This window comes from Geotrypetes seraphini, chromosome 5 (genome assembly GCF_902459505.1).
Source record: "Geotrypetes seraphini chromosome 5, aGeoSer1.1, whole genome shotgun sequence".
Classification (NCBI taxonomy): domain Eukaryota; kingdom Metazoa; phylum Chordata; class Amphibia; order Gymnophiona; family Dermophiidae; genus Geotrypetes; species Geotrypetes seraphini.
Window position 1 is genome coordinate 54443501 of NC_047088.1, and position 25433 is coordinate 54468933.

Genomic DNA, 25433 nt, shown 5'->3' on the forward strand with positions numbered 1-25433 from the left:
CCCTTTTTCCCTACTGACCATTCCTCTCTCTATGCACCCAAGCATCCTTCTAGCTTTCACCTTTACCTTTTCTACCTGTCTGGCTACCTTAAGATCATCATATACTGTACAATCACAGCCAATTCCTGCTCCTCTTTCATGCACTAAAGTTCTTCACCCCCTAAGCTGTATCGTTTCCTCGGGGGGTGGGGGGGTTGCAGACAAAATGCCCTACCCTGCATTTCTTAGCATTAAATCTTAGCTGCCAAATTCAAGACCATTCTTCAAGCTTCATTAGGGGCTCCTTTTCTAAGCCGCGTTAGGGCTTTAACATGCGTAATAGCACGCGCTAGACCTTAACGCCAGCAATGAGCTGGCGTTAGTTCTAGACACTTAGTGCGGGTTTACCGTGTGCTAAAAATGCTAACGCAGCTTAGTAAAAGGAGCCCTAGGTCCTTCCCTCCTGTCCACACCATCAAAGGGTCTTCCCTTTTGTAGATTTTGGTATCATCTGCAAAGCAGCAAACCTTACAGACAGTTCTTCAGCAATATCACTTACAAAAAATGTTAAAAAGAACAGGCCAAAGAAGCACACCTTTTCCTCAGCACAATAGGCACGTAAATGTTAGCATCTAGTCTACAGTATAGAATTGCTCATTACATGTTTCGCTTCTGTTGTTGAGCACTCTCCATGCGGAGTATATTCAATGGCACCACCTTTCCAGATAGCATGTATCTTTTAATGATGCATCTGTGTTTAAAAAAATAAAATGCTTGCTGCCATCTTTAAATATTGATCTACAAATATATAGTAATTTGACTTGCAGGCTTTGTTGCCGAATTTTGTTGAACACTTACATCATCTCAAAATATATTATTTTTAATCATGTGTAATGTTTAAAAAATTTGCTCCAAAGTATTGTATCTTTTCAAAGCATAGGATTTTTTTTTTTTTCTTTCCAGGTGTCCTTACTACAGAGGCCAGTGGGGAAGTTACTGGTACATAGGTCCTAAATGTGACCAACTGTGGAATACATTGGACCTTATTGTAATAGCAGTACTCCCAGGGGTAGGACTTGCTTTTGTGGTTGCAGTGATAGCACAGGCAATTCACTATTGTAAGAACAAGAAATCAAACAAAAATGTTAAACAAAGGAACAGGTGAGTCAATTACTGATATTTTAAAGAATGACCTTAGGCTTTCAACTATAGTAGGTTCTTTGAAGAATTGTTGGGGTGGAGAGTGTAGCGCAGTGGTTAAAGCTACAGCCTCAGCACCCTGAGGTGTGGGTTCAAACTCATGCTGCTCCCCTTGTGACCTTGGGCAAATCACCAAATCCCCCCATTGCCCCGGGTACATTAGATAGATTTTGAACCCGCTTGGACAGACAGGGAAAAATGCTTGAGTACCTGAATAAATTCATGAAAACCGTTCTGAGCTCCCCTGGGACAACGGTATAGAAAATTGAATAAATAAACTGTGTGGTTTGGCAGTTCTAAGGACTGCAGTGCTGAAGATAGAAATATGTCCTTACCTTTGTTTGATGGGCAGGAGGAAGATTTCTCTTCAAAGCCCTACTTCTGTTGCAGGTCCTCTGCGTTCAGGCGGATTTTTTGGGACACCAAGCCGCAAAATGGTATAAATTATTATATGGATTTTTAAATAAAAAAAAAAGAAAACTGGACTTAGGGATATTTGGAGTATTGAGATTGGACAGATAATTTCTGCATCTCAATGGCCACGATTTTGGTCCTGGAGATTAAGGTCTACAAGGTCAGCATCTATGAATCAAACGTGGATGTTTTTGTTACATCGAGTTTTATGGACCCCTACACGTTTACAAAAGTTAGATAGCGCTAGATCCAATAGATGCTGGCATTGTAGATTAGAAGTTGGGACGTTAGATCATTTGATTTTTTTTTGTCCTTGTGTAAATGCTTTTTGGAAACTAATTTGGCCCCAAATTAATACATTATTAGAAAATCATGTAGGACTCTCGTATGACACTATATTATTTGGTACAGCAATGAGAACTCAGAGCCCGATTTCTGCAAATAATAACAAGTTATTATTAATATTGACAGGGGTCGCCATGCAACAAATTACTCAAAATTGGAAAGATTATACTAAATTAAACTATTCATTTTGGTGGAATTCAGTTTGTCACATATATAAGATGGAAAAGATGATATAGCGTTACAACAAGGGAATATTTATAATTTTAAAAAAATATGGGGACCATTGACTATTTATTCTAATGATCAGATATCATAGCACATGGTTAGTATATATGTGGGGGTGGGTTGTGGAATGTATATCATTTGGAATAGGATTGATAATAAAAAGGGGGTATTTAATTTATCATATAAGAATATTTGATTGTAAATACAAGTGATATGTGGAAATTGTTTATATTATGTTTAATTCACTTGTTGTAAGATGCAAAAATGAATAAAGAATTATAAAAAAAAAAAAAAAAAAAGCCCTACTTCTGTTCACTTTATAGGTAGACATCTGTTAGGCTTCACAAACATTTAAAAAAAAATTCAGGACCTACAGAAACACAAAAAATAGCAATGGGTTGCTTCTAATAACTTTTTCTTCTCTAGTCTCTTCTAGCTCTGGTGGATCCTCTGTCAGGATTTCTTATTTATAGATCACTTTGTCTACTGTAGGCAGTTCTGCAAATAGGCCTCCAAATAACACTTCCATAAGTTTCCTGAACCCAGGAGTACTCTGCTTTGGTAATCTTTCGGATTAGGCAGGAGAAAACAGAAATAATCTCTGAACACCTCAAACCTATGCCACCACCCAGAACAGGGAAGAAAATGAACACATCTTTGGGCAGGAACAGAGGTAGCAGCCAGTGACCCATTTACATTCCCTAGTTCTGTCATTGTGAAAACTAACAGGAAAGTTGAAGGAACCAATGAACTTAGTGCCAGAGTTCCTGTGGGTGCTGGTGATCCAAGGTACTCTTAGTAGCAAGCAGGGGACTGGTTTCAGGTAACACATCACACCACAGTTGGCAGATTCACCTGGAACAGTCTACACCTGTTCCTCGTTACCTCAACTCCAATAAGAACAGGCTTGAGGAGGTAACAGGAGGGCAGCAGTATGGTAACAGCAGTCCTACAGAGGGGAGAGGAAAGGAGAAGCCTATTCGAAAGAAAAGAAGGAAGCCTTCCGTGACTAAAAGCCAGGTCAGACTATTTCAAACGTATTTTGATGATTAATCAGAACGTGAGATGCCAGAAGAATGTTTGACAGATTTCTCTGATAATCAGGAACCAGTAGAATCAGAGGAGTTAATGGAACTGGGGGAAGCTGTTTGTAGAGAAGCAGATTTTCAAATGGAATCTAATTATGAATGAAGGCTTGGCTTGACTGAACTTTGGAAAGTTTTGTTACTGGAAGGCAGATATGCTTAATTGAACCTTAGCTGCTTGTTGCAGAAGCATTCTAGAACTGTGGGAGTTTGATAGTCTGTTTGCAAGCTGCCAAGTGAAAAGAAAACTATTTTGAGACTTTGAACCCTTGTGCTGATTGAAAGCCTTCAACTTTTTACATCAATTAAGGGAAATAAAGTTTTTCTGTTTGTGCTAAATCAGTTGGGTAAGGCTCAATGTGACCTTGAACTTTAAAAGTAATACTAAAGAGGGTCCTTTGGGGAGGGGCCACTAAAAATGGTCAATTGTGGGAGGTTGGTAGATTTACCAGATGTCTGGAGTTCCCCGGACGTGTCATCCTTTTGAGGACATGTCCCCCTGGACGACTTTTCAAAACCCGGCACTTTGGGTTTTGAAAAGCTTCCCCTGAAATTGTGTTGAGCACATGCGCGGATGCCCTCCTACCCAACCAGAGCAAACAGCAGAGGTGTGGCTAGGGCGGGATTAGGGACAGGACTGGGGGCGTAATGAGGCGGAGATGGGCGGTCCTGGGGGGGGGTTTAGGGGGGGTGTCCAGATTTTACAAATTTAAAATCTGGCAATCCTAGAGGTTGGTTCCTCTTGTCCCCTGAGTTTGGCTGCTGAAAAAAGCTCAGGATGACAATTAATCAAGTGCTACAATTGAAAGGAAGTTCAAAATAAGAGTGTGCAGGAAAAGAAATTACTGTTTACCTGCACTGGGGAATGTATTATGAAACCCAGCTGGATGCTATAAGCCTGAGGACCTGCCTGAGAGTAGGCAAGGGCAATACTGGATTGTTTTGAAACCTCTTTATTTTTGGTGTTTGACCTTTTTGAATTGTTGGACTCGGTGTGCAAAGGAATTACAAAAAGCTGGGGAGCCAGTGAATGATTTTGGTGGCAGTGTCATTATCGGTTGCAACCGTATGCTAAAAGAAGCACTTTTGAAATTGGTTTGGTTTCTCTTATTATTTTTGCGGCTACTTGAGATTGACTGAACACTGCTGGAAATAAAATATATTGAACATCAGAGACTTTGCGAGTAGCCTTACAATCTGTTGTAAATACCATGTGATCCTCCACTCCATGCTGAATCCAGTGCAACGGCAGCGCCGTGTGCACTGGGCATTGCTAGCCAGATCCACGTGGGTGCACCCTCACCCGGTGACACTGTGTACTCCTTCAGGGCTCACAGGTTTACAGCCAGGCCCTCAACTTTCTTCAGGCACAAAGAAGCAAAACCAATAGCCTCTCACTTTTTCTTTGTCCAAGGTCTTGTTTAATACCCAGGACCTGGAGCTCTGTGCACCCTCTTGTCAATATGGCAGAAATAAGGCAAAGACAATTGTCACTCTCAGTTTATAATTTCTGTGACATTACTAGCTTCTTCCTTGCCTATTCCCAGTAAAGAAAACCAGCTACAAAAATCATCTCCTCATATGCCATTGCAAAAGCTACGGCATGTGGTACATAGCAGGCTATCAACAGTGGAATTAATACCGAGACTCAGAGTAACTTCTAGGATCCGACGTCACAAAATAAAATACACAAAATAAAAACTAACATATGATATTACTCCAATGTAAAATTCCTGGCAGAGTGCCAACAAAAGGAATATTCAAAGACACTTTTATACATGATCTTTTTGAAACTACATAGCTCTCCATGTGAGATGCAGGTGTTCATAACTTTCCATAGAGATGGTAGATTTCAAAGGTAAAGTCCCAATGGAAATTGCACCCTTCTTTTACCCACATTCAAAAAGGAGCAGGGTTAGACTTGGGGAAAATGTGAACCATATACAAAGGGCTCCTTTTACTAAGCTGTGATAGCGGTTTTAGCGCGCGCTAAATTACCGCACACACTAGACGCTAATGCCAGCATTGAGTTGGCGTTAGTTCTAGGCACGTAGCGCAGGTTTAGCACATGTGGCAATTCTGTGCGCACTACAAACGCTATCACAGCTTAGTGAAAGGAGCGCAAAGCTTTTCTTGTGAGAGCCCCATATGCAATTTCCATCACTATGCCTCTACCAGCTGGATTTTGAAGGAGAAACCATGCACAGGGTTTATGTTGAAAATGTACTCGCAGGCCTGTACACAAATTGCCCTACACATGATTACATTTTTTAAAATGAAGCAAAAATGTTTTACTATAAGCACTTAGTTATATAAAAATTGTATTATTTCTTCTTTTCCAGGAACCAAAGAACCATAAATGAGTACAACTATTTATCAAATTATTCACAGCATAATAACTTGGCATATATGCCCGAGCACAGTGGTGCTATGGAGAATGCCCTTCAACCTCAGCAGACAATGGTAATAAGGAAATGTACTCTGTCTGGTACACAGTGCATAACAACAGCCTTACTGGGTCAGACCAATGGTCCATCTAGCCCAGTAGCTCATCTTCATGGTGGCCAATCCAGGCCACAAGTATCTGGCAAAAACCCAAATAGTAGCAACATTCCATGCTACCAATCCAGAGCAAGCAGTGGCTTCTCTCATGTCTATCTCAATAGCAGACTGCATCCTCTGTATTTTTTGCAGAACATCAAAGACCATTCCTTTCTGCTTCAAATGAAAAGACACATATCTTTTCCTTATGTTGGTTGTTTATTATGACAGAGACCTGTCATGCAGGATTAAAGCATTTACATTTATTTTATGCTCTCATTCTGCTAAAAATGCTGCCTTGTAAAGATTTGTCGAAAGTGAGTGGTCAATGTTAATTCACACAGATGTGTAGAAACAAATGTCAGGAATTAAATATAGGCAATAGCTATTTCTTTTTATTAGACTAATTTAACATGTTCATTTCAGCTGATCTGATGAAGAAAATTTAATTCCCAAAAGATAGCCACAAATATATTCAGGGGTTTTACATACAGAAAAGTCTTTACAAACTTGCCCCCGGAAGTTACATTGGAAGGAGGGACTCGGCATCAAGAAGGTCCAGTTTGTCCCCATACGCCTTATGACAAAGCCATGTACCATTTTAGTAACCTTCCACTGGACCGACTCCATCCTTTTAAAAATCTTTTTGATGGTACGGTCTCTAGAATTGCACACAATAAATAAGATTTCCCCAGAGTCTTATATAGAGGCATCAATACCTCCTTTTTCCTACTAGCCATACCTCTCCCTATGCACCCTAGCATCCTTCTAGCTTTCACCATCACCTTTTCAACCTGTTTGGCCACCTTAAGATCATCACATACAATCACACCAAAGTCCCTTTGTGCACATAAGTTTTTTACCCCCTAAACTATACTGTTCCCTCGGGTTTTTGCAGCCCAAATGCATTTCTTAGTATTAAATTTTAGCTGCCAAATTTCAGACCATTATTCAAGTTTCGCTATGGCCCTCTTCATGTTATTCACACCATCCAGGGTGTCTACTCTACTGCAGATTTTGGGATCATTTGCAAAGAGGCAAATCTTACCTGACAGCCATTCAGCAATATCAATAAGCTCCAGGCCCTAGTAGCAGGCCCACCTCACACAAAGTTTCATAAAAATGTAGTCCTTCACACTCACCCTATGTTCCTTCCTAAGGTAGTGTAGGAGTTATATCATAGCCAGTCAATTGTCCTGTGTACATTTTTCTCAAAATCTCATACCCAAAGCATGTTGCACACCTTGGACTACAAGGGAACTTTAGCTTTCCATCTGGAGTAGACTAAATCCTTTAGACAGTCCTCCCAACTTTTTGTCTCTTTATACCCAAAGAGGATGGGGGCAACCATCGATAAACACATTTTATCCAGTTGTCTAGCAGACTGTATCTCCTTCATTTATGCCCAGACTGGCTTGAGGGTCATGTCACAGCTCACAATATGGGCGACTTCCCTTCCGCTTCCCCTTCTTCTCCTAACCCCCCTCCCCCCCCCCCCCCCGGCCTTCCATCGCTGATTGGTTCCTTCTCCTCCTCCTTCCCCCCCTCCCCCCTCCCTTCTTTTCGCTCCGGCTTCGGCCGATTTGGCCTCGCTCCTCCCTATATGGGGTCGGAGCTTGTTCTATCTCCTTCATTTATGCCCAGACTGGCTTGAGGGTCATGTCACAGCTCACAATATGAGAGCTATGGCTGCGTTGGTAGTTCACATGAGGTCAGCCTCCATTGAGGAGATTTGTAGAGCTGCAACATGGTCTGCAGTTCACATTCATATCTCACTACTTCCTTGAGCAGGATAAGTGATACGATAGCCGGTTTGGTCACAGATCTGAAGAATTTGTTTGGGGTCTATAATCTAACTCCATTCTCCTAGACTCATTTTTTTCTGTTCAAGCTGAACCATCATAACAGAAATGTTTTTTTTATTCTCAGTGTTATTTGTTCTGGTTGCCTTGCCATTGCGGGGCCCGCAAGGTACTATTTTGAGGCCCTCGGTATTATAAAGAATGATTCTTTATAATACCTTAAGTGTCCGGCAGTCACTGTAACCTCACGCAAGCGCTTTCCTGCATCTGTACATGATTGTGAGGTGGAGTCCAATTGTGTGCAGACGCAGGAAAGCGCTTGCATGAGGTTACAGTAGTGAGGCGGTCTACGTTCCAGAATGTAAGGTAACCATTGGATGCAGCGTAGCTTGTGCATGTGTCCGGTGCTGGAGGAGGTGACAACTGAAAGCGGTTGCGGACGCGACTACCGGACGCTTATGGCACAAGTTTTCCATAAAGAATCATTCTTTATAATACCGAGGGCCTCAAAATAGTTGGTCCAAAATCTTGTCTCTTGCAGTTGATACTTTGATAGTTTTTCACTAAGTCATTGCAGGAAAAGTGGATGAAGTGTATTGAACTATCAGGAGACTATATTAAAAAAAAAAAAAATTGGAAATTATTTTCTTTCCTAATGAGGTAGATAAATTATTGAATGCACCTCATACCATAGTTTTGAATGAGTTAGGATGCTGAATAGTGTAAAACTCAAACATAATTTTATCTTGCATAAGGAAGTAAGTTTTCATTATCAAAGAGTTAATTGCAAAGAGTGATAAAAATAGAGTACTTCCTGGTGCTAAGTTGTTTGCACAGGCCAGATACTGTATAAAGAACCTTTGAAATCAATCATGGACCTGATTAGATACAGAATATTTGAGTCATCCTAGTCACATTGAATCTTAATCAAGAGTTAAAAGAATCTAATCTAATATCAGCAATCTAATATTGCTTTTCCTTCAAATATGAGTCCAGAGTTGCTCACAGATTTAAAAAAGAAGCAATAATTAGAAACGAAAAATTAAGGGGCTCATAATCGAAAGAGAAAAACGTCCAAAAACCGGCGTATGTCAGCACTTGGACGAACATTTCTCAAAAACGTCCAAGCGCCGATAATAAAACCGAGTTATGGGCGTATTTAAAAATGACCTAGGCCTTCATAGTGCCGCTCAATGTCCAAAGCTAAACAGGGCGTTTCGGGAGGCATGTCGAGGGTGGGAATTGGGCAGGACGTGGGCCGGCTTAGACTTAGTCGTACAGCATGTATAACCGTAAGTTTAACAACAGAGTCTAGACGGAACTTGGGCGTTGTGACTTAGACCATGTAAAACATGGTCTAAGTCACAAAAACCCACCTAAACTCACCAGATAAGCACTGCAAACACATAACACAGATCCCCACACACTACCCCATTGATCACCAACCCCCCCCCACCCCCATAAAAATTTTATTCACAACTTTAAATTTCAGCCTCCAGACCATCATCACCTGGCCGCCTGACAGGAAAGCCTAGTAGTCTAGCCCAGAGGCAGCTGAAGTCGTCTTGGGGGTGGGTTAGGGACCCATAGAGAGGATGACCCATGCCCATAAGCCCCTGTAATCACTGCATTGATACTGAAATATGTGCACTGCCCTATACACCCCCAAAATCCTTTTTTACTGGCATATAAGTGGCTCCTGCAGCCATACGGGCTATTGGGGTGGTAGATAACTGGGTCTAGGGGATTCTGGAGGTGTATAAGGGAGCTGTAGTGAGGAGAAGCCATGGCAACCTTTTTGTGAAGTACACAGCGGTACCCTGTAAGGTACCCCACTATTTAGGTGGCATGTCTGGGTGTTGAGTCCATCATTTTGCAGACCCCTCCCATGTCCAACAGGGCTTGTTCTAGGAATTTTGGACTTGGACAGAATGTTGGATGGAAATGTGGTATAAAAATAGACGATTTAGTGGCTTGGACGATCAGATCAGCAGGACGTATCAGACGATTTTCGAAAGTAAAAAAAGTTGGACGTATCTTTCGAAAATGTGGCTTAGGCTCTTTTTAACTTTGGATGACTTGCGAAATGGACATAAACGGACTTAGACGTCCCTTTCGATTATGCCCCTCCACCTCTTTAACAAGAATTTTTGAAATAAAAACTGTTTTAAATATTTACAAAAGATACATAAAGGATTGATTTTTAATTAGTGGAGGAGGATCCATTCCAAATAATGCTTTTCTTATGAATTGCTTCATAAGAAAAGGATTATTCTAGAATTCGTTTTTAGTGAACTGATCCGAAAGAGGAAAATAGCAAAAAAAATAGTGAACCACTAGAGAGCTTGCTACCTAAAAAGAAAGAGATCAAAACTGATGAACTATCAGGAGCCATAACATTTAAAATTTTAAAAACAAAACAAACTGACTTAAAAACAACACGTCTGGAAATGGAACCAATAAAACTCAATTAGAAGTGGGGACACATGATCAAACTTTTTCTTTTTAAAATTAAATCTAGTTGCAGTACAGAACATGTCCTCTTTTGCAAATACTTTGTTTCAGACATACATTAACCACTGAAGGATTAAGTCAGTCACCCACCAGACTGAATGGGCTGAAATCCTAATTAACAGCTTCTTATTGGTTGTTAAACAAGTGACGTAACTCTTAGCAGCTAATTCTACTGCAGAATAGCCTCTTTCCACCAATTGTTTATAGAATTGTGGGGCAAGTGTAGCAGTAAGGCTTCTAATCTAATCCTTAGGTTTGTATACCGCATCATCTCCACGTTCGTAGAGCTCGACGCGGTTTACAGTAGGAGAAATAGGAAGGAACTACAACAGAGGGTTAGAGGTAGAAGTGTGAAGAAAATTTAGAGGACTTGGGATGCCAAGATATAAGAGTTTCCTTGATTCCTAAGTTGGAGGGAGACTTACATTTTTTGAGAAAAGCCAGGTTTTCAGATATTTGCGGAAAACTTGGAGAGAGCTCAAGTTCCGAAGAGGGGAGGTAAGGTTGTTCCAGAGCTCAGTGATTTTGAAGTGAAGGGAGGTCCCTAGCTTTCCTGTGTGGGAAATGCCTTTTAGCGAGGGGAAGGAACTATGGAACTGAGGTTGATTTGTTATCTTCAGCCTTTTTTGGTGCATTTTGCTGAGTGAATTGTTAGGAATGGTCCATCCTTCTTTCTGCATGTCCTTCTATTTGTATGCATGAGTTTGTTCACACATGGTTTTTGCCATAGAGAAGTGTTTGATGCCTTGAGCTCCACCAAAGTACTTTAGCTCATCTGTTAGTGGACAAGAAGAATGATCACATTGTTCCTATTTTGGAGTAGCTGCTTTGACTTCCAGTAGAAAAGAGAATTGAATTTAAAGTCTCTCATTTGGTATCCGATTGTCTCTCCATGTGGGACTTAGGCCCTCTTTTACTAAACTGCGGTTGAGGTTTCTACCGCAGCCCAGAGAGCTAAATGCTCTGATACTGCTCCAATGCTCATAGGAATTCTATGAGCATCGGAGCAGTGTCAGAGAATTTAGTGCTCCGGCCCACGGTAGAAACCTCTACCGAAGTTTAATAAATGGGAGGGGGGGAGGTGTTAATTAGCTTGTAAATCTGCTGTCTCTTTATTGCAGGTTGTGTTAAAGTTGTCCTCCCAGCAAACATAATTGTTTTTACCTGATTAGCAGTACTTCATTTGTCTTCTATTCAGCTTAAGCCTTTAGGCTATTTTGTCCAAGCCTGTAAAATTCCATTCTTTTAGATCTGCTGGTGGAGCAAAATTCTTCATAAATGGATAAGGGAGTCCTTTTACTAAGTTGTGGTAAGTGCTAGAGCGTGCATACTGCGGAACACGCTGAGGTGCCCTGTGGTAAAACCCCAATATGTATGTGCAAACCACATGCAAAAAAATAGTTCTGATTTTTTTCAGAGGGTTGTGTCTGGGAGAAGGGGGTTAGAGAATGGTCATGGCAGCACAAATCAATTATCACAGCCACTTTACCACACGTGAGCCCTTACTATCTGCAAAATGTGTAGTAGTAAGGGCTTACATGCCAATTACCAAAACATTTATCCATCGTTATTCACAAGGGGAAAGAAGTATGTTTTCAAAGCCGCTTTGAACATATTATGCCATATAAACTTTCAGACAACATATCTAGGCATGTTTGGAAATCTTTTTTTAATCTAGCCAATTGTATCGATTACAGTTGGGAATTTTTCTATCTACACATTTTCTTGGCCTCTTCTTTCTCCCACACATTGTACACAATAGTTGCTGGTTATTAACACTCTTATTAGCAATTTCATCCTTGTGTTTTCTTTTTTACCACTGTGTCTGGTTGTCTTTCATCTTTGATAAACTTGAACCAGGTTTTACTGTATGCATGTATAAAGAGCATATTCTCTTTCCTTGTACACAGATTAATTGGACTCGGCCAATTTTCCCACTACAGAAAACTGTATCACAAAATGCAGAGTCTGAACTTCATCAGTCATCACATACCCCAGGTCATGTAAAAGGTTTCAAGTAAGTAGTGGTTTCCTTAAGGACCTCTGAATTTCCGAAGCTTAGAAGCCACAGTCCTATCACTGTTCCATTCAGAAACTGTAGCATCATTAAAATGATTGCTTCTAATTTATTTCTAGGGTGAAATACATGTTTGAGGTTTTATTTTTCGGTCTCTTAGTTAGAGAACTGAGCAACATTAGAAACCTATAATGAAGACATTATGGTTTACAATTCTAAAAACAAGTTACAAACTTAAAAAATCTCATTGTGCAACAGCAATTATTATTATACTAATTATACCATCACATCCGTAGTACCCACCCCTCAAATATAATAATCATCTAATTGCAACCCTCATTATCAAATCCACTCATTAACTATATAAAAGACCTCAATAAATAGCTGTTACCCCTAGCATTCTGACTCTCCTTACTATCCATGTTATAATGTTCATTCCACAATACAAAAGTTTTCAGTAGAAAGCCACGTTTTCAATTGCTTATGAAAACCCAAGTAACTTTCCATTGATTACAATTCCAATTGGCAGCTTATTAAGTTCAAGTTTTAAGTTTATTGACTTTTAATATACCGACCATCAACAAGTATCTGGCCGGTTTACAATAAAATATTTAAAAAGAGATAAAGATAATAAATATTTTTTAAAAAATAATAAAAGTGTACATCAAGGACATTAACTGGACAGACTTGAGAGTGAGGGTAAGAGGGAAAGGAAGGGAAAAGTTACATATTTAGAAGAAAAAAGAGGGAATAGGGTAAAACATATGGGGTGGGGTCGCTTTATAAGAGCGGTTGGTTGATTAAGAAAAAAAAAAAAAAAAGAGAGGCTCTAAGCACAGATAAAAGCGTCACGAAATAAAAAAGTCTTCAGGCTTATCTTGAATTTATCAAGTTGTTGTTCGAATCGGAGTTGCTGTGGCAGAGCGTTCCACAATGTTGGAGCGACTACTGCAAAATTTATTTTCCTGGTGTAAAAGAAATCTTTTATGGAAGGAATTAACAAGAGTTTCTAATCTGCTGACCTCAAGTTAGGGGCTCTTTTACTAAAGTGCACTAAGCAGTTAGGCCCAGATTCTATAAATGCCAATCTAGGCATCTATTGTAATCTAATTTTCTTAATTGACTTAATTGGTGCTGATAATTGAAGTGCCATTAAAAAATAATTAAAAAAAAATTAACCGGTAGGCACCTAACTTGGTCGGATCAGAGAATGAGCGATCATGCAGAAAACCATGCGGTGAGCCATTTTCTGAAGTGGGTTGGTAAAGCAAGGTGATCATTGCTAAACCAATCAAAACTGGTTTAGCAAGTAGGTGTGGTTAGGGGTGGATTTGGGGCAGAGTTTGGGTGTCGTTTCACTTAAGTGCACTCATTTAGGCCTAGAAAACCCTGGCATAAAAGGGAATGTCCCTAAGGTTTTAATGCCTACTGGTGCCTCAGACAGCTTAAGCACCACTAGCCGTGATTCTATATACAGTGCCTAACAAATGATTGGCAATCGTGCTCAATAGCACCTAGAAATTAGGCATCATTTATAGAATCAGGGCCTTAGGGGAAAATCTCATAACTTGGTACCTCGATTTAGTTTCCAAAATGGTGTACACTAAGCACTATTTCTATCTGAGCATGCCTAAGCCAATAAAGCTGCTTTGGTGCGCCATGCATAGTATTCTAAAAGTTATGCGCATCATTCGGTAACAGACTATAACCATTGCGTATAACTGCCCACATAAATGCCTCCTTGCAGTTACACATTATAGAGCTTGTTCACTACCTTATAGAATAACACATAATGCACTTTCATATTGTGGCTGGGCCAGGCTCTCGGCAAGCGAAAGACCCGGCTCGGACTGCAGGCAAGATTTTAGGAGCCTTTGATTTGGTTGGTGAAAAGAAAAACAACATAATTTTTTCTGGATTCAGTTCAAAATAAGGTTATTACTTTATTTGTCTACAAGAAAAACAAACCCAAAAATATCAGACTTAAATCCAGTGATAAGTTCAATGCAGTTCAGTCTTCACTGCCACCTGGGTAAAGCATCATTTATTGTACATTTCAAAGTTCATTGCCATTTGGCTTCATTTGCCTCTAATACTAATGTCCAGTGGCGTACCAAAGGGGGGGCGGTCCAGTCCGCCCCAGGTGCACGGCTTGGGGGGGTGCACAGCCGACCAGGTCCGGGTCCTCCAGCCCTTCCTTTCCCCCGGCCCGCGCCGCTGCAATCTTACCTCCCCCTGCTGACAAGAAGTTTTTCCGACGTCAATTCTGACATCGGAGAGGATGTTCCGGGCCAGCCAGCAGTGATTGACTGGCTCGGAACGACCTCTAATTAACGTCGGAAAGACTTCTTGTCGGCAGGGGGAGGTAAGATTGCAGGTGCGGACCGGAAGGGGAGAGGCGCTTTTTTTTTTCCGCGGCAGGGAGGGCAGGATGTAGGCAGGAAAGCTGGCTGGCTTTAGTGCAGCAGGGAGGGAGGGAGATAGGTAGGCAGACTAGCAGGCTGGCTTTGGGGGTGGACAAAATCTGGAAGGCGGTGAGGGGGACATAAGGAGGCACTGGGGGCACTAAGGACACGGGAAGGAGGCACTGGGGGCACCATGGACATAGGAAGGAGGCACTGGGGGCACCATGGACACGGGAAGGAGGCACTGGGAGAACCATGGACACAGGAAGGAGGTACTGGGGGCACTAAGGACACAGGAAGGAGGCACTGGGGGCACCATGGACACGGGAAGGAGGCACTGGGGGCACTAAGGACACAGGAAGGAGGCACTGGGGGCTAATTCATGCACTATACCCCAAATTCTGTATATGGTGCCTTATTTATTTATTTATTCATTTTTATAGCTTGTCCTCCCCAGGAGCCCAGAATGGGTTACAAGAATACATACATAGAGTTTTAAGGAACAGAGATACATACATTACAGTCAATTACATGCTACAGGATCAAAACACAAAGCTATAGAATCAATAACTTATAACTTAATAGAGAATGTGACTAAGAACACATGCTTTGCAGAATCTAAGAAAATAAATCATACAGTCACGAATGGGTATTAACATATCTGCAGAAGGACTGGTTAGCAGGCACAGGTGGTCTGACGTAAGGTACGTTGACGCAAGGTCTGTCAAAGTTTGAGATCAGAATTGATCCAGTTCATGAAAAGAAGTGTCTTTACTGCTTTCCAGGTCAGTAGGTTATCAGTTGCCCTAATGACAAGAGGGAGTTGAGTTATGTAATGTAATGTAATTTATTTCTTATATACCGCTACATCCGTTAGGTTCTAAGCGGTTTACAGAAAATATACATTAAGATTAGAAATAGGAAAGGTACTTGAAAAATTCCCTTACTGTCCCAAAGGCTCACAATCTAACTAAAGTACCTGGAGGGTAATAGAGAAGTGAAAAGTAGAGTTAGAGGAAAAATAAAAATAAAATAAACATTTTAACAAGATTTTAGTTTCCAGAAAAAGGGCTTCTTCAGGGAAGAGACTTGGCCGACAGTCCCAGGATGTCTATGTCTCCTCCCCTGCGATGTTCTCCCATCCATGCATTCCCTCCCAGACACACTGCCCGTGCCCCAGCCGCTCCAAGGAGGCTGCCCCAGATGAGGCCCACGATGAATGCAGGATTCTCTCCTCTGCGGGAAAGCCGCCCGGAGCCGACAGTCGATCTTCATAGCGGATTGCAGGGGGGGAAGAGTTCACACTCTTGGTAGGATCGGGTCTGTGTTCTCTCGGTGGTTGTGGCTGGTCTCGTTGCTGCTTAGGTGTAAAAGCAGTTGATCTCCACTGCTGCTGATATTTAAAAGCAGGCAGATTGATCTCTCCAATGGACTGCAGGGGGAGGAGTTCACAATCCTGGCAGGATCGGGTCTGTGGGCTCTTGGTGGTTGCGGTAGGTCTCGCTGCTGCTTGTATGTAAAAGCAGTTGTTTTTCTACTGCTGCTGATATTTAAAGCAGGTAGATTGATCTCTTAAACGGGATATAAGGGGAGGAGCTCTCGATAGTGGCGGCTGGTCTTGGTGCTGTTTAGGTGTAAAAGCAGTTGATCTCCCAATGCTGCTGATATTTAAAAGCAGGCAGATTGATCTCTCCAACGAATTGTATGGTGAAGAGCACACACGCCTGGCAGGATTGGGACAAAGGCTCTCGATAGTGGCGGCTGGTCTTGGTGCTGCTTAGGTGTAAAAGCAGTTGATCTCTTACTTCTGATGATATTTAAAAGCAAGCAGATTGATTTTTCCAACGGAATGCTGGGGGAAGAGCTTACTTGTCTGGCTGGATCAGGGCAAAGGGCTCTCGGTTATGTTGTGTGTGTGCACAACTGATTTGCATGCAAAGCTTAATTGATTAAATGGCCTAATCAGAGATAACACTGTGCAACAGAGGTTTTGGGGAATGAATTGTAGTTGGTGTTCTATAGTGATTTGGGGTCACTGAATTCAAACTGACCTTAATTTTTCGGTATGACCCTCTGATTTTTGGCAAAAGAGCATTGCATTGCAAAAATTAACATTTTCACTATATTTTCTAATGCTTGGAGTAAATGTTATAACAATCTCTGAAATATTAAAACAGTTTGCCTCAAATTAGATTTTTTTTCCCCCCCGATAATCTTGATAGTGCTAGTGATGAGCACATGGAAAAGTTTCACCAGGACATTGCTACAATGGAGAAACGATAATACGGCAGATGAAATTTTTCAATTCTGGCTGACTATTGTTGGAAATTAATTAGAGATGCTCCTAATTTTGTTTATAAGTGCACTTCAACAGCAACACGATTCTAGAAAATAATATTTATAGGAACTCTTAAATTGGCGCAATGTGTTATATTATGACTTCTCATGCTATAAATATTAGCGATACGTGATAGGAGAAAACTGAGGCTATTTTCATACACAGGCAGTTAAATTCTATAAAGTAAACCTCATTTTCTTCTTGCCCCAGAAAAAAAGTTAAAATTTGTTGGGCAGTGAATTGGCAATTAACACCTTGCAATTGACAGTAATTGGCACAAATTAAATGTTACACACACAACTTGGAAAGCACACATCTATAACATGTGAATTTGAAAAGGGATACGGCCAGAGGTGGATTGGGGGCATTCCTAAAAGTTATGCACATTGTCATAGAATGTGCCTGATCTGCGAAAGCTTAGGTTGCAGGCATTTAGGCCTGGTTTTAACTGGCCTAAATGGGTGTACCTAAAAAGTTATGCAATGCACACTTAGTGCAATTCTATAAAAGGTATCTAAACCTTGTAGAATCACGCTAAGCACTGTTTTGGTCAGTGCTAATTTCTTGGTGCTATATATAATAATATCAAGGCCTGTTTGCATACCCTGTTATGCAGCAAGGAATGGGTGTGGACTGTGCCCTGCAATCAGCATACCCATAGTAACTTATCATAGGTTGTCACTGTTGCAGATACACTTATCACCTCATTAATAGAAACATAGAAACATGATGGCAGATAAAGGCCTGGGGACATTTCTAGAAGTATTTCATCCTGGGAGCGCAGGGGTCTCTTGGGGTGTATGGCAGAAATTTGTGTGACAATTAGCTGGGCACCATGTTGTGGAAGGATTTATAATGCTAGCACTAGACCCTTGAAAATTCAGCTTTTAGTTATGAGTAACCGGTGGGTCGACATCAGAGCTGGGTAGACTGGATCATGGGCCTGCAGGTTCTTTAGTAGCTGGATTGCTGCATTTTGAACTCACTGAAGTCATTTAATATTTTTTATTTTTAATCCGTTAAATAGTGCATTGCAGTAATCCAAGCAAATGAGGACAAAAGCGTAGAGTAGTTGCATTGTCTTGTTTGGTGAAGTAGTTTCTTATCTTTCGAAGTTGGCAGAAGTTATAAAATAAAGAGGAGACCACATATGAGATGTGGTTGGAGAGTGACAGGTTCAAGTCAAGGATAATCTTCAGGCTCCATACATGGTCTTTTGCAGTCAGGGTAGTCGATTCCCAGTTCAAGAGGGGACGGTTGTATGTGCATTTTTCTTTCCTGATCCAAAGTAGTTCTGTTTTTGAGGTGTTCAGTTGGAGTTTAAGGTCATCCAAGTTTTGATTTCTGATAGGCGTTCTGATCTGGGAGTCGTGGTTTGCACTTAGTGGTAGGTATAACTGAATGTCTTTGGTGAAGGAATAAATATTTATTTGGTATTTTTGGGGTATGTCTATGACCGGTCTGATGTAAAGGCTGAAAAGTAGAGACAATAATAGGACTCCTTGTGGTACTCCATATTTGATAGGTTTAGGTTTGAATAGACTGGTGCCAAGCAAAATGGTTTGGGATCTTTGACTCAGAAAGGACTGGAAACAGTGCAATGGTGTCATGGATACCAATCTCTATGAATCAGGTAAGAAGGCAGGGATGGTCAATGGCATCAAAGGCTGCACTGAAATGAAGTAGGACAAGGAAGACATTCAGGAACTGCTGCAGATCTATAAGCATGCAGAAGTCATGCTAAGCCTCCCCAAGCCTCTTTATGAGGTGCCTGTGATTGAATGTCCTTTTTCTGCCTTTACAATTTAGGCATTTTGGGGAAATTCTATAAACGGCGTCCCGATTGTAGGTGGTGGTAGGTGCCAATTGGGATGCATGTTTTCTATTTTTAAAAAACAAAAACCAAAGGAGGCACCTAGTCTGTTGCAGTTAAGGGAGATACATCAGGACACAAGCTCGCCCAAAACTGGGTGTGGTTTCACCCAGAAATGGCCTTGGGCAAGCTTAAGCATCCCTAAGTTTCTCCCTAGGGCTTTGATAGATGCCTAAAATGCTGGCCTACATTTCAAATAGATGTGGCTGCTGAGCTGATCGCTGCAAGGAAATCTCCCTGCCGCAATCAGCTGAGTGGCCGCAGCAGGGACCACCCCCCCACACACACAAAGTCCCCCGGCAGGAGGGATGCCCACTTCCTTCTGCCACTGAACCCCTGCAGTACGTCGGGCAAGAGGGATGCCCACTTCCTCCTGTCCAGAAACCTCAAAAAGCCAAAACCCTCCTCAAGGCTGCAGGCCCCCACCCTACCCTCCCTCATAGGAGGGGCCTTAGGCATCTGGGCCAACCAGAGTTTTAGGTCTCATTCCCAGTGCAACCTGGGATGCAGTGGGAATGCCTGATTGGCCAGATGCCACTCAAAGCCTTAGGCCCCTCCCCGGTGTATCCCAGAATGCACTGGAAAGGGGAGGCCCGCTATTTTGGAGTGGTGGGCCTGCCGGCCAGATGATATGAGAATCCCTCCAGCTGGACTTTCAACTAAAAGGTATGGGGGTAGAGTTAAGTGATCGAGGTGTTGGGCCTCCAGTCTTGTGGGGGTTAGCTTCACGTGGTATTGGGTGTTCAGGGGGGTAGGAGGGAGAGAGCATCCCTCTTGCCCGACATACAGTGGGGATTCAGGGGCAAGAGGGAGTGGACACCTTCCTGCCAGTTGACCTTGCAATGGGGGGGGGGGGTTTCCTTGCTGCAGCCGCTCAGCTAATCGCATCAGGGGGATTCCTTTGCTGCAAACAGCTGATGGCAAGGGATCCCTCGATTCTCTAACTGGCACGTGACATGGGTACCAGAGAACCAGAGCAGTTAGGCATAGGAGACACAATTCTGTATAGGACGCTGGTTTGCAATTCTCAGCTGCTTCTTAGGTAGCTGCTGAGATCGGTGTCCTATACAGAATCCCTTTGAGTGTTTTATCTTTCTTTGGTTTCAGGATAACAGCTATCCAGGTCTCTTGCATAGTATCCCCCACTGTAATTCTAGCCCATTTTTGTATGGTTGTTTTTATCTGGATATGTTGTCAGTCACCAGGCTTTTGAATATTATTCAGATAATTTATGTTACGGTTAAGTTTGGGAGGGATCAGGGCATTATTTATTTTATTTATAGTATTTATATACCACCTATAGCTTAAGTGGTTTACATTGAGGTACTCAAGCACTTTTTCCTATCTGGTAGGCTCACACTCTGTCTAACATACCTGATCTGGCAATGTGGGGGGTTTAACAGCTTATGGCAGTTGCAATGTGTTAATACTTTAAATATGCACCCGGAGCAGTGAAAGAGCAGCAGCAGTGCCATCCTGCATTCAAATAAGTCACCTATTATTTCTTGTATGTTACCAAGGTTGGAAATAAATAGTGCTGTTTACAAGCAGGTGGCAGAGACAGTGAACTTGCTGTGAAGGTCTCTATTATAACTGACTCCGTGACTTCTCACTAGTCTGGTTATGGGTCTGAGCATTCACTTAGAAATCTAAAGTCACTGTGTGACCATGAAAGTATCTTGTCGTTTATTTATATGGAAATGAGGTGATTATTTTTTGAATTGTTATATGGTTATCACCTTTGAAGAAAGAAGGTCCATTATATTTTATGTGTAATGCTATAAACTAACCAGATACCATTCAGTGCTATTTGGTTAACTTTTCTGCTTAAGTATCATCATATAAATAACTGTCCTAACATTTCTTTACCTGCTATCATTTACTATGTTATATTCCTATTTATGTTTTGGAGTATACAGTAAAACCTTGGTGTGAGAGCATAATTCATTCCAGAAGCATGCTTGTAATCCAAAGCACTCATATATCAAAGCGAATTTCACCATCGGAAATAATGGAAACTCAGACAATTCGTTCCACAACCCAAAAACTTTAATACAAAATATTATATGTACTTGTATTGCAAGACCTCGCTCATTTAGAACAGTCACTACACTCTTGCAGTGTCAGAGAAAGAAGAACCATCGTCTCAGTTGTGATTTGTGTATATTGTATGTACTTGTATTGCAAAGACTTTGCTTGTATATCAAGTTAAGATTTAATCAAATGTTTTGCTTGTCTTGCAAACACTTGCAAATTAAGTTACTTGCAATCCAAGGTTTTACTGTATTTAACAATCTTACTTGCTGCAAGATAACTGGATAAATTATCCAATTTAAGTGGAGTGCCTACTGAATATGAATTTAATGAATTTAGCAATAGATTAAAGTAATCTTGCTGTATTTATAGTTTGTTTCTCTAAGCTAAATTCTAAAATTAAGGAATGTAATAAGTGTTTTATTTTAATAGCTATCTGCCACCTCAGTTGAAAACAGTTCCAGTTCTTGCAAGAAAACCCAATGCTGCCTTCACTCCCTATGTGCAGCACAGCAAAGGCCCAACTATTCCAGATGAGGATTATGAGGATGAAACTCCCTCTCCTGTATGTAATATTCCCTTCTCTCATTGTTATCAAATGGTGAAACGTGTTTCACTCTGTCATCATACAAGTTATATAGTTGCTGCTGTGATGTTGTTTTGAAGAAAGCTTTATATGGATTGGTACAGCGCCATATTAGAATCATTATAGTAAAAGAGAATATTATCAATTGTATTTTTTCTTTAAGAAAAAAAGGCATTTCAGTGTTGAAATAAAATTAGTTTTCAGGAAAATATTTTCCTCTCTGTTGACATTTTAGCTCAAATATAAATTCTAAGATGGGCATTTTTAAAAATATGAATAAAAGCATACAAGCAAATAAAACCAAGCAAACACCACTCTAAGTTATAAATCTCAAATCATAAATATCAATATGTGAGATAGGTCCTCAGTATTCACAACTCATATACAGGACAATCCTGTTCCAAGAGTTGTAAGCTCCATATGGAGGATTTTGTTGACTGGGAACTTACAACCCTTGGAACAAGATTGTCCTGCATATGAATTGTGAATACTGAGGACCTATCTCACATATTGATATTTATAATTTGAGATTTATAACTTAAGAGAGGGTGTTTGTACACATAATATCTCCCAGTGAGCTCATTTTTGAAAGAATAATTTCTTTATTAAGCCCAGATTCAACATGGCACAATTAAAAGGGCTTTTTGTAACATTTTTTTTCAGGTTGTGCACAATGTTTACATTAGCATCTGTTACCTGTAAAAAAATTAACATGGGAACACTTACTTCTTTCTGTTTGGGAAGCACTAAGGGCTCCTTTTACGAAGCCATGGTAGCGGTTTAACGCGCGTAATAGCGCGTGCTAAAATTCCGGCCGCACTAGCCGCTACCACCTCCTCTTGAGCAGATGGTAGTTTTTGGTTAGCGCGTGATTAAGTCACGCGCGTTAAAGCCGCTACCGTGGCTTCGTAAAAGGAGCCCTAAGGATTCCCTCATTGACTCCATGTAAACCAGTTAGCGTACAATAATCTGAGGCCCAGAGGCACTAAAGTCAGCGATTGTGTAATGATCACTGCTAAACTGGTTTTGACTGGTTTAGTGATGATCGGATTTGCCGATCCGATGCACAAAACAGCTCACTGTATGGTTTTCTGCATGATTGCTCATTCTCCGATCCGGCCATGCAAATAAGGTAATTAATAATGAAAAGCCATATAAACTAGCTGAGCAATCGATGCTCTAATATTGTTTCTCGATGTACAAAAAAAGTTATCGCTTTTAGCAATCTGAAAAAAGTAACTGGTCAAGACCAGTCGTTTACATGTCTTACCGATAGTTCAGCCCTGAAATGAATATAATATTTATAACACTGATACCATAAATACAGTTTTTACAATAGCATGGAGGTATACGTATTATACATGTATTCTGAGTACGTGTGTTGCAGGTGTGTCTTATGTGTGCCCGATAACAGCATAAAATATAAGAGGCCAATGCTAGAAGGCTAAAATTTTCAATCCTCGTGATTAAAATATGTACAAGCTGGGCCAGAACTTTATACAGTTCCACCCTCATTTATGCCCTGCATTTGTATAATCTGCTGTTACCTCTCCGCAAAGCATCAAGGGATTGCCCTTGCTGTACTATTTAAATACCAGCGTTTGTTAACCGCATACAATTTGTGCTCCACGGAACACATGTGCTTGTGCTCCGATGGTAAACATTAAGGATAGCGGTTTTAAGCTCTGATTTATGCAGGCTGCCCTTTCCCTGGGAAGAGAGGAAACAATGATGGCGATCGAAAGAGGGAGGACCAGCTACCACTGAGGAGTCTGATGTAGCAAATCTGGCGCATGCATATATTGTCGCTGTATCAACTTAACTATTCTGCGCATGTTTGAGAGTTGCTTTCACAGTGATTGATTTGACAGGGACTGAGATTACAGCAAATCTCCATGCAAATCATTTGCATGCAAACTTGTTTGAGCATCAATCGCTAGTTTATAATTGGCCAAAAAAATCAGCCCACAGTGATCCACATGGTCTTACATGATCACGTTTAGAGCATCTAGCTCTGAGAGAACTATCTAGTTAACACTTCCAAGCCCATTATCCACCCACGGCTCTCCCCCTCCCAAAAAATATTTTTGTAAATAACTAATCCACAAAGTAGTGTGCAATAACAGGCAAAATACGCATCAGATGCAAAACACTTTAATTTGTTTTGCAGTAGGCTTGTTTTTAACATTTTAAGCACAAGTTAGAGCTTAACACCCTTTAGTGAAAGGATGCCTTAGTAAACAGCCTCCTTCCCTCCCCCTTCATTTTTATCAGGTACTCAAGAGGCTGATGCAGAAACCTTGCCTTAACACACAGTGCACTTTGATTAGCTTTTCTGGCCTGAAGAAGGCATTGCCTTCAAAAGTTAATCAAAAAATGTATTGTTAGTCCAATAAAAAGGTATCATCTTATTTTTTTCTTTGTTTTATTTTATCTCTATTTATTACACAATGTGTGTCCACACTTGTTCTTCTGACTACAATAGAAAGGACATATCAATTGGATGAGTCTGTGGATCTTTCCATGTATTTCAAGAATGTTTGCATTAATCTGATGTGTAGGATTGTGGAATTTGTACATAAGCTAGTAAGTACTAAATTAAAAATTAAACTTCACAAAAAGGCTACCCAATCATTATTCATGGTCAGAAATGAAGTAGCAAAGTTGAGTTTGTAGATAAAAATAAATTCTATACTTTTCTTTTTTCTACAGGAATTTGGACCATTTCCAAGGGTAGGCTTGGGACAAAGCATTAAAGAACCAGCAGGAGTTGCAGAATCCCAATGGTCAAACAGACCATATGGAATTGAACGTTCACAGCAGCCATATCCATATAGATATTAAAAGCTTCAGACGCAGAAATGTCAGAAAATACCCTGTAGAAACTAATAAGAGATTGGAAAATTCAGATGAAAATAGGAATATTTCTGAAGATAGCACCAGATTCTTAATTCCTACAGCATTTACACTGTAAAGCTGAAACCTTCCAGTTGATTGTTGTAGACTGAAATAACCATAGTAAACACTTCTTCCCAAGATCTCTGTAATGATTAGTATTTCAGTAGTTAGCATTTCCAAGTCCCATAGTTAACATTGTACACAGTGGCCCATTGACGTCAGGAGGTGCACGAGGATCTCGACAGGTTATATTTTTGGAAAAGATTTTCCTAAATGTACAGATGTTTGTTCTGGAAAGCAGGCTCTATGTAACTTCTTGTTAAGCATAGGAATAGAGAATATTAATATATAATGAATTTGCATCTGGGTTGTATCAGAAGAAAATAATTTTATGCTGATCTTCCAGCCTCTGTTTAAAAAATAATAATATTTTTATTCTACTTCATATGTGTCACTTTTATTTACTAATACACTAATTTCATCTTAAAATATAAATATACATGCATATACTTTGAGAGAAGGGTGGTCCCAAACTAAACTGCAGTAGACAACCAACCAAGAGCAAACAAAACAAAACTGCAGATCTGTACAAGACGTAGGCAAAATTTATTGTGACAAAATAATTATATGCAAACCCTTTTACCAATCAAGGGACCTGACACGGTCCGTGTTTTGGACAAACCTTCGTCAGGGGTCCATGGTAAAAAAGGAAAATAAAAGTCACAAAAAATGTAGAGTAGCAGCAAGGTTTTAGCGACGTCAAGGCTCACTAATTGCAAACAGCCGTCACAAAAAAAAGTTCAGCCAGTACTCAAAAAGCATTTAGATGTCTGACAACATGCTGAACTTGTACATGTTATTGTTAAATTTATCAGATGGTATTATACCTAGAGAACTCAAACAGGTTATAAGGTTACAACCTATATAATAAAACCCTACCTCGCGCATGCGCACTCCTATCTGCGTGCTTCCATGATCGGTAGGTCTGTGGCCGCAGGAGTGCCCTTGTGCGAGTCCCCAGCCTTACTTCCCAGCACCTACCACTCGCCGGAAGGACTGGACGCCAGCGCTGGACTCCCTGCTCTCCGTGTCGGCTCCTCTCATCAGCCGCACCAGCGTCGGAGAAGGCTTCCGACGCTGGCGGGATCGAGAGGAGCCGTGGCGACACCTCGCGGGA

At 40.8% G+C, this 25433-nt stretch overlaps 1 protein-coding gene across 1 annotated transcript in view; it reads left to right on the top strand.

Moving 5' to 3' along the window:
• Window positions 1-24887, top strand: part of LOC117360485 — a 35451-nt gene extending 10564 nt beyond the window's left edge. Inside the window, exons 3-7 of the mRNA XM_033944288.1 lie at window positions 943-1140; window positions 5591-5711; window positions 12016-12122; window positions 21205-21337; window positions 24071-24887. Of these exons, the coding sequence (XP_033800179.1) occupies window positions 943-1140; window positions 5591-5711; window positions 12016-12122; window positions 21205-21337; window positions 24071-24202 (691 nt within the window). The 3' untranslated portion in view covers window positions 24203-24887. The remainder of the gene's footprint in view (window positions 1-942; window positions 1141-5590; window positions 5712-12015; window positions 12123-21204; window positions 21338-24070) is intronic.
• The last annotated feature ends 546 nt before the right edge of the window (window positions 24888-25433 follow it).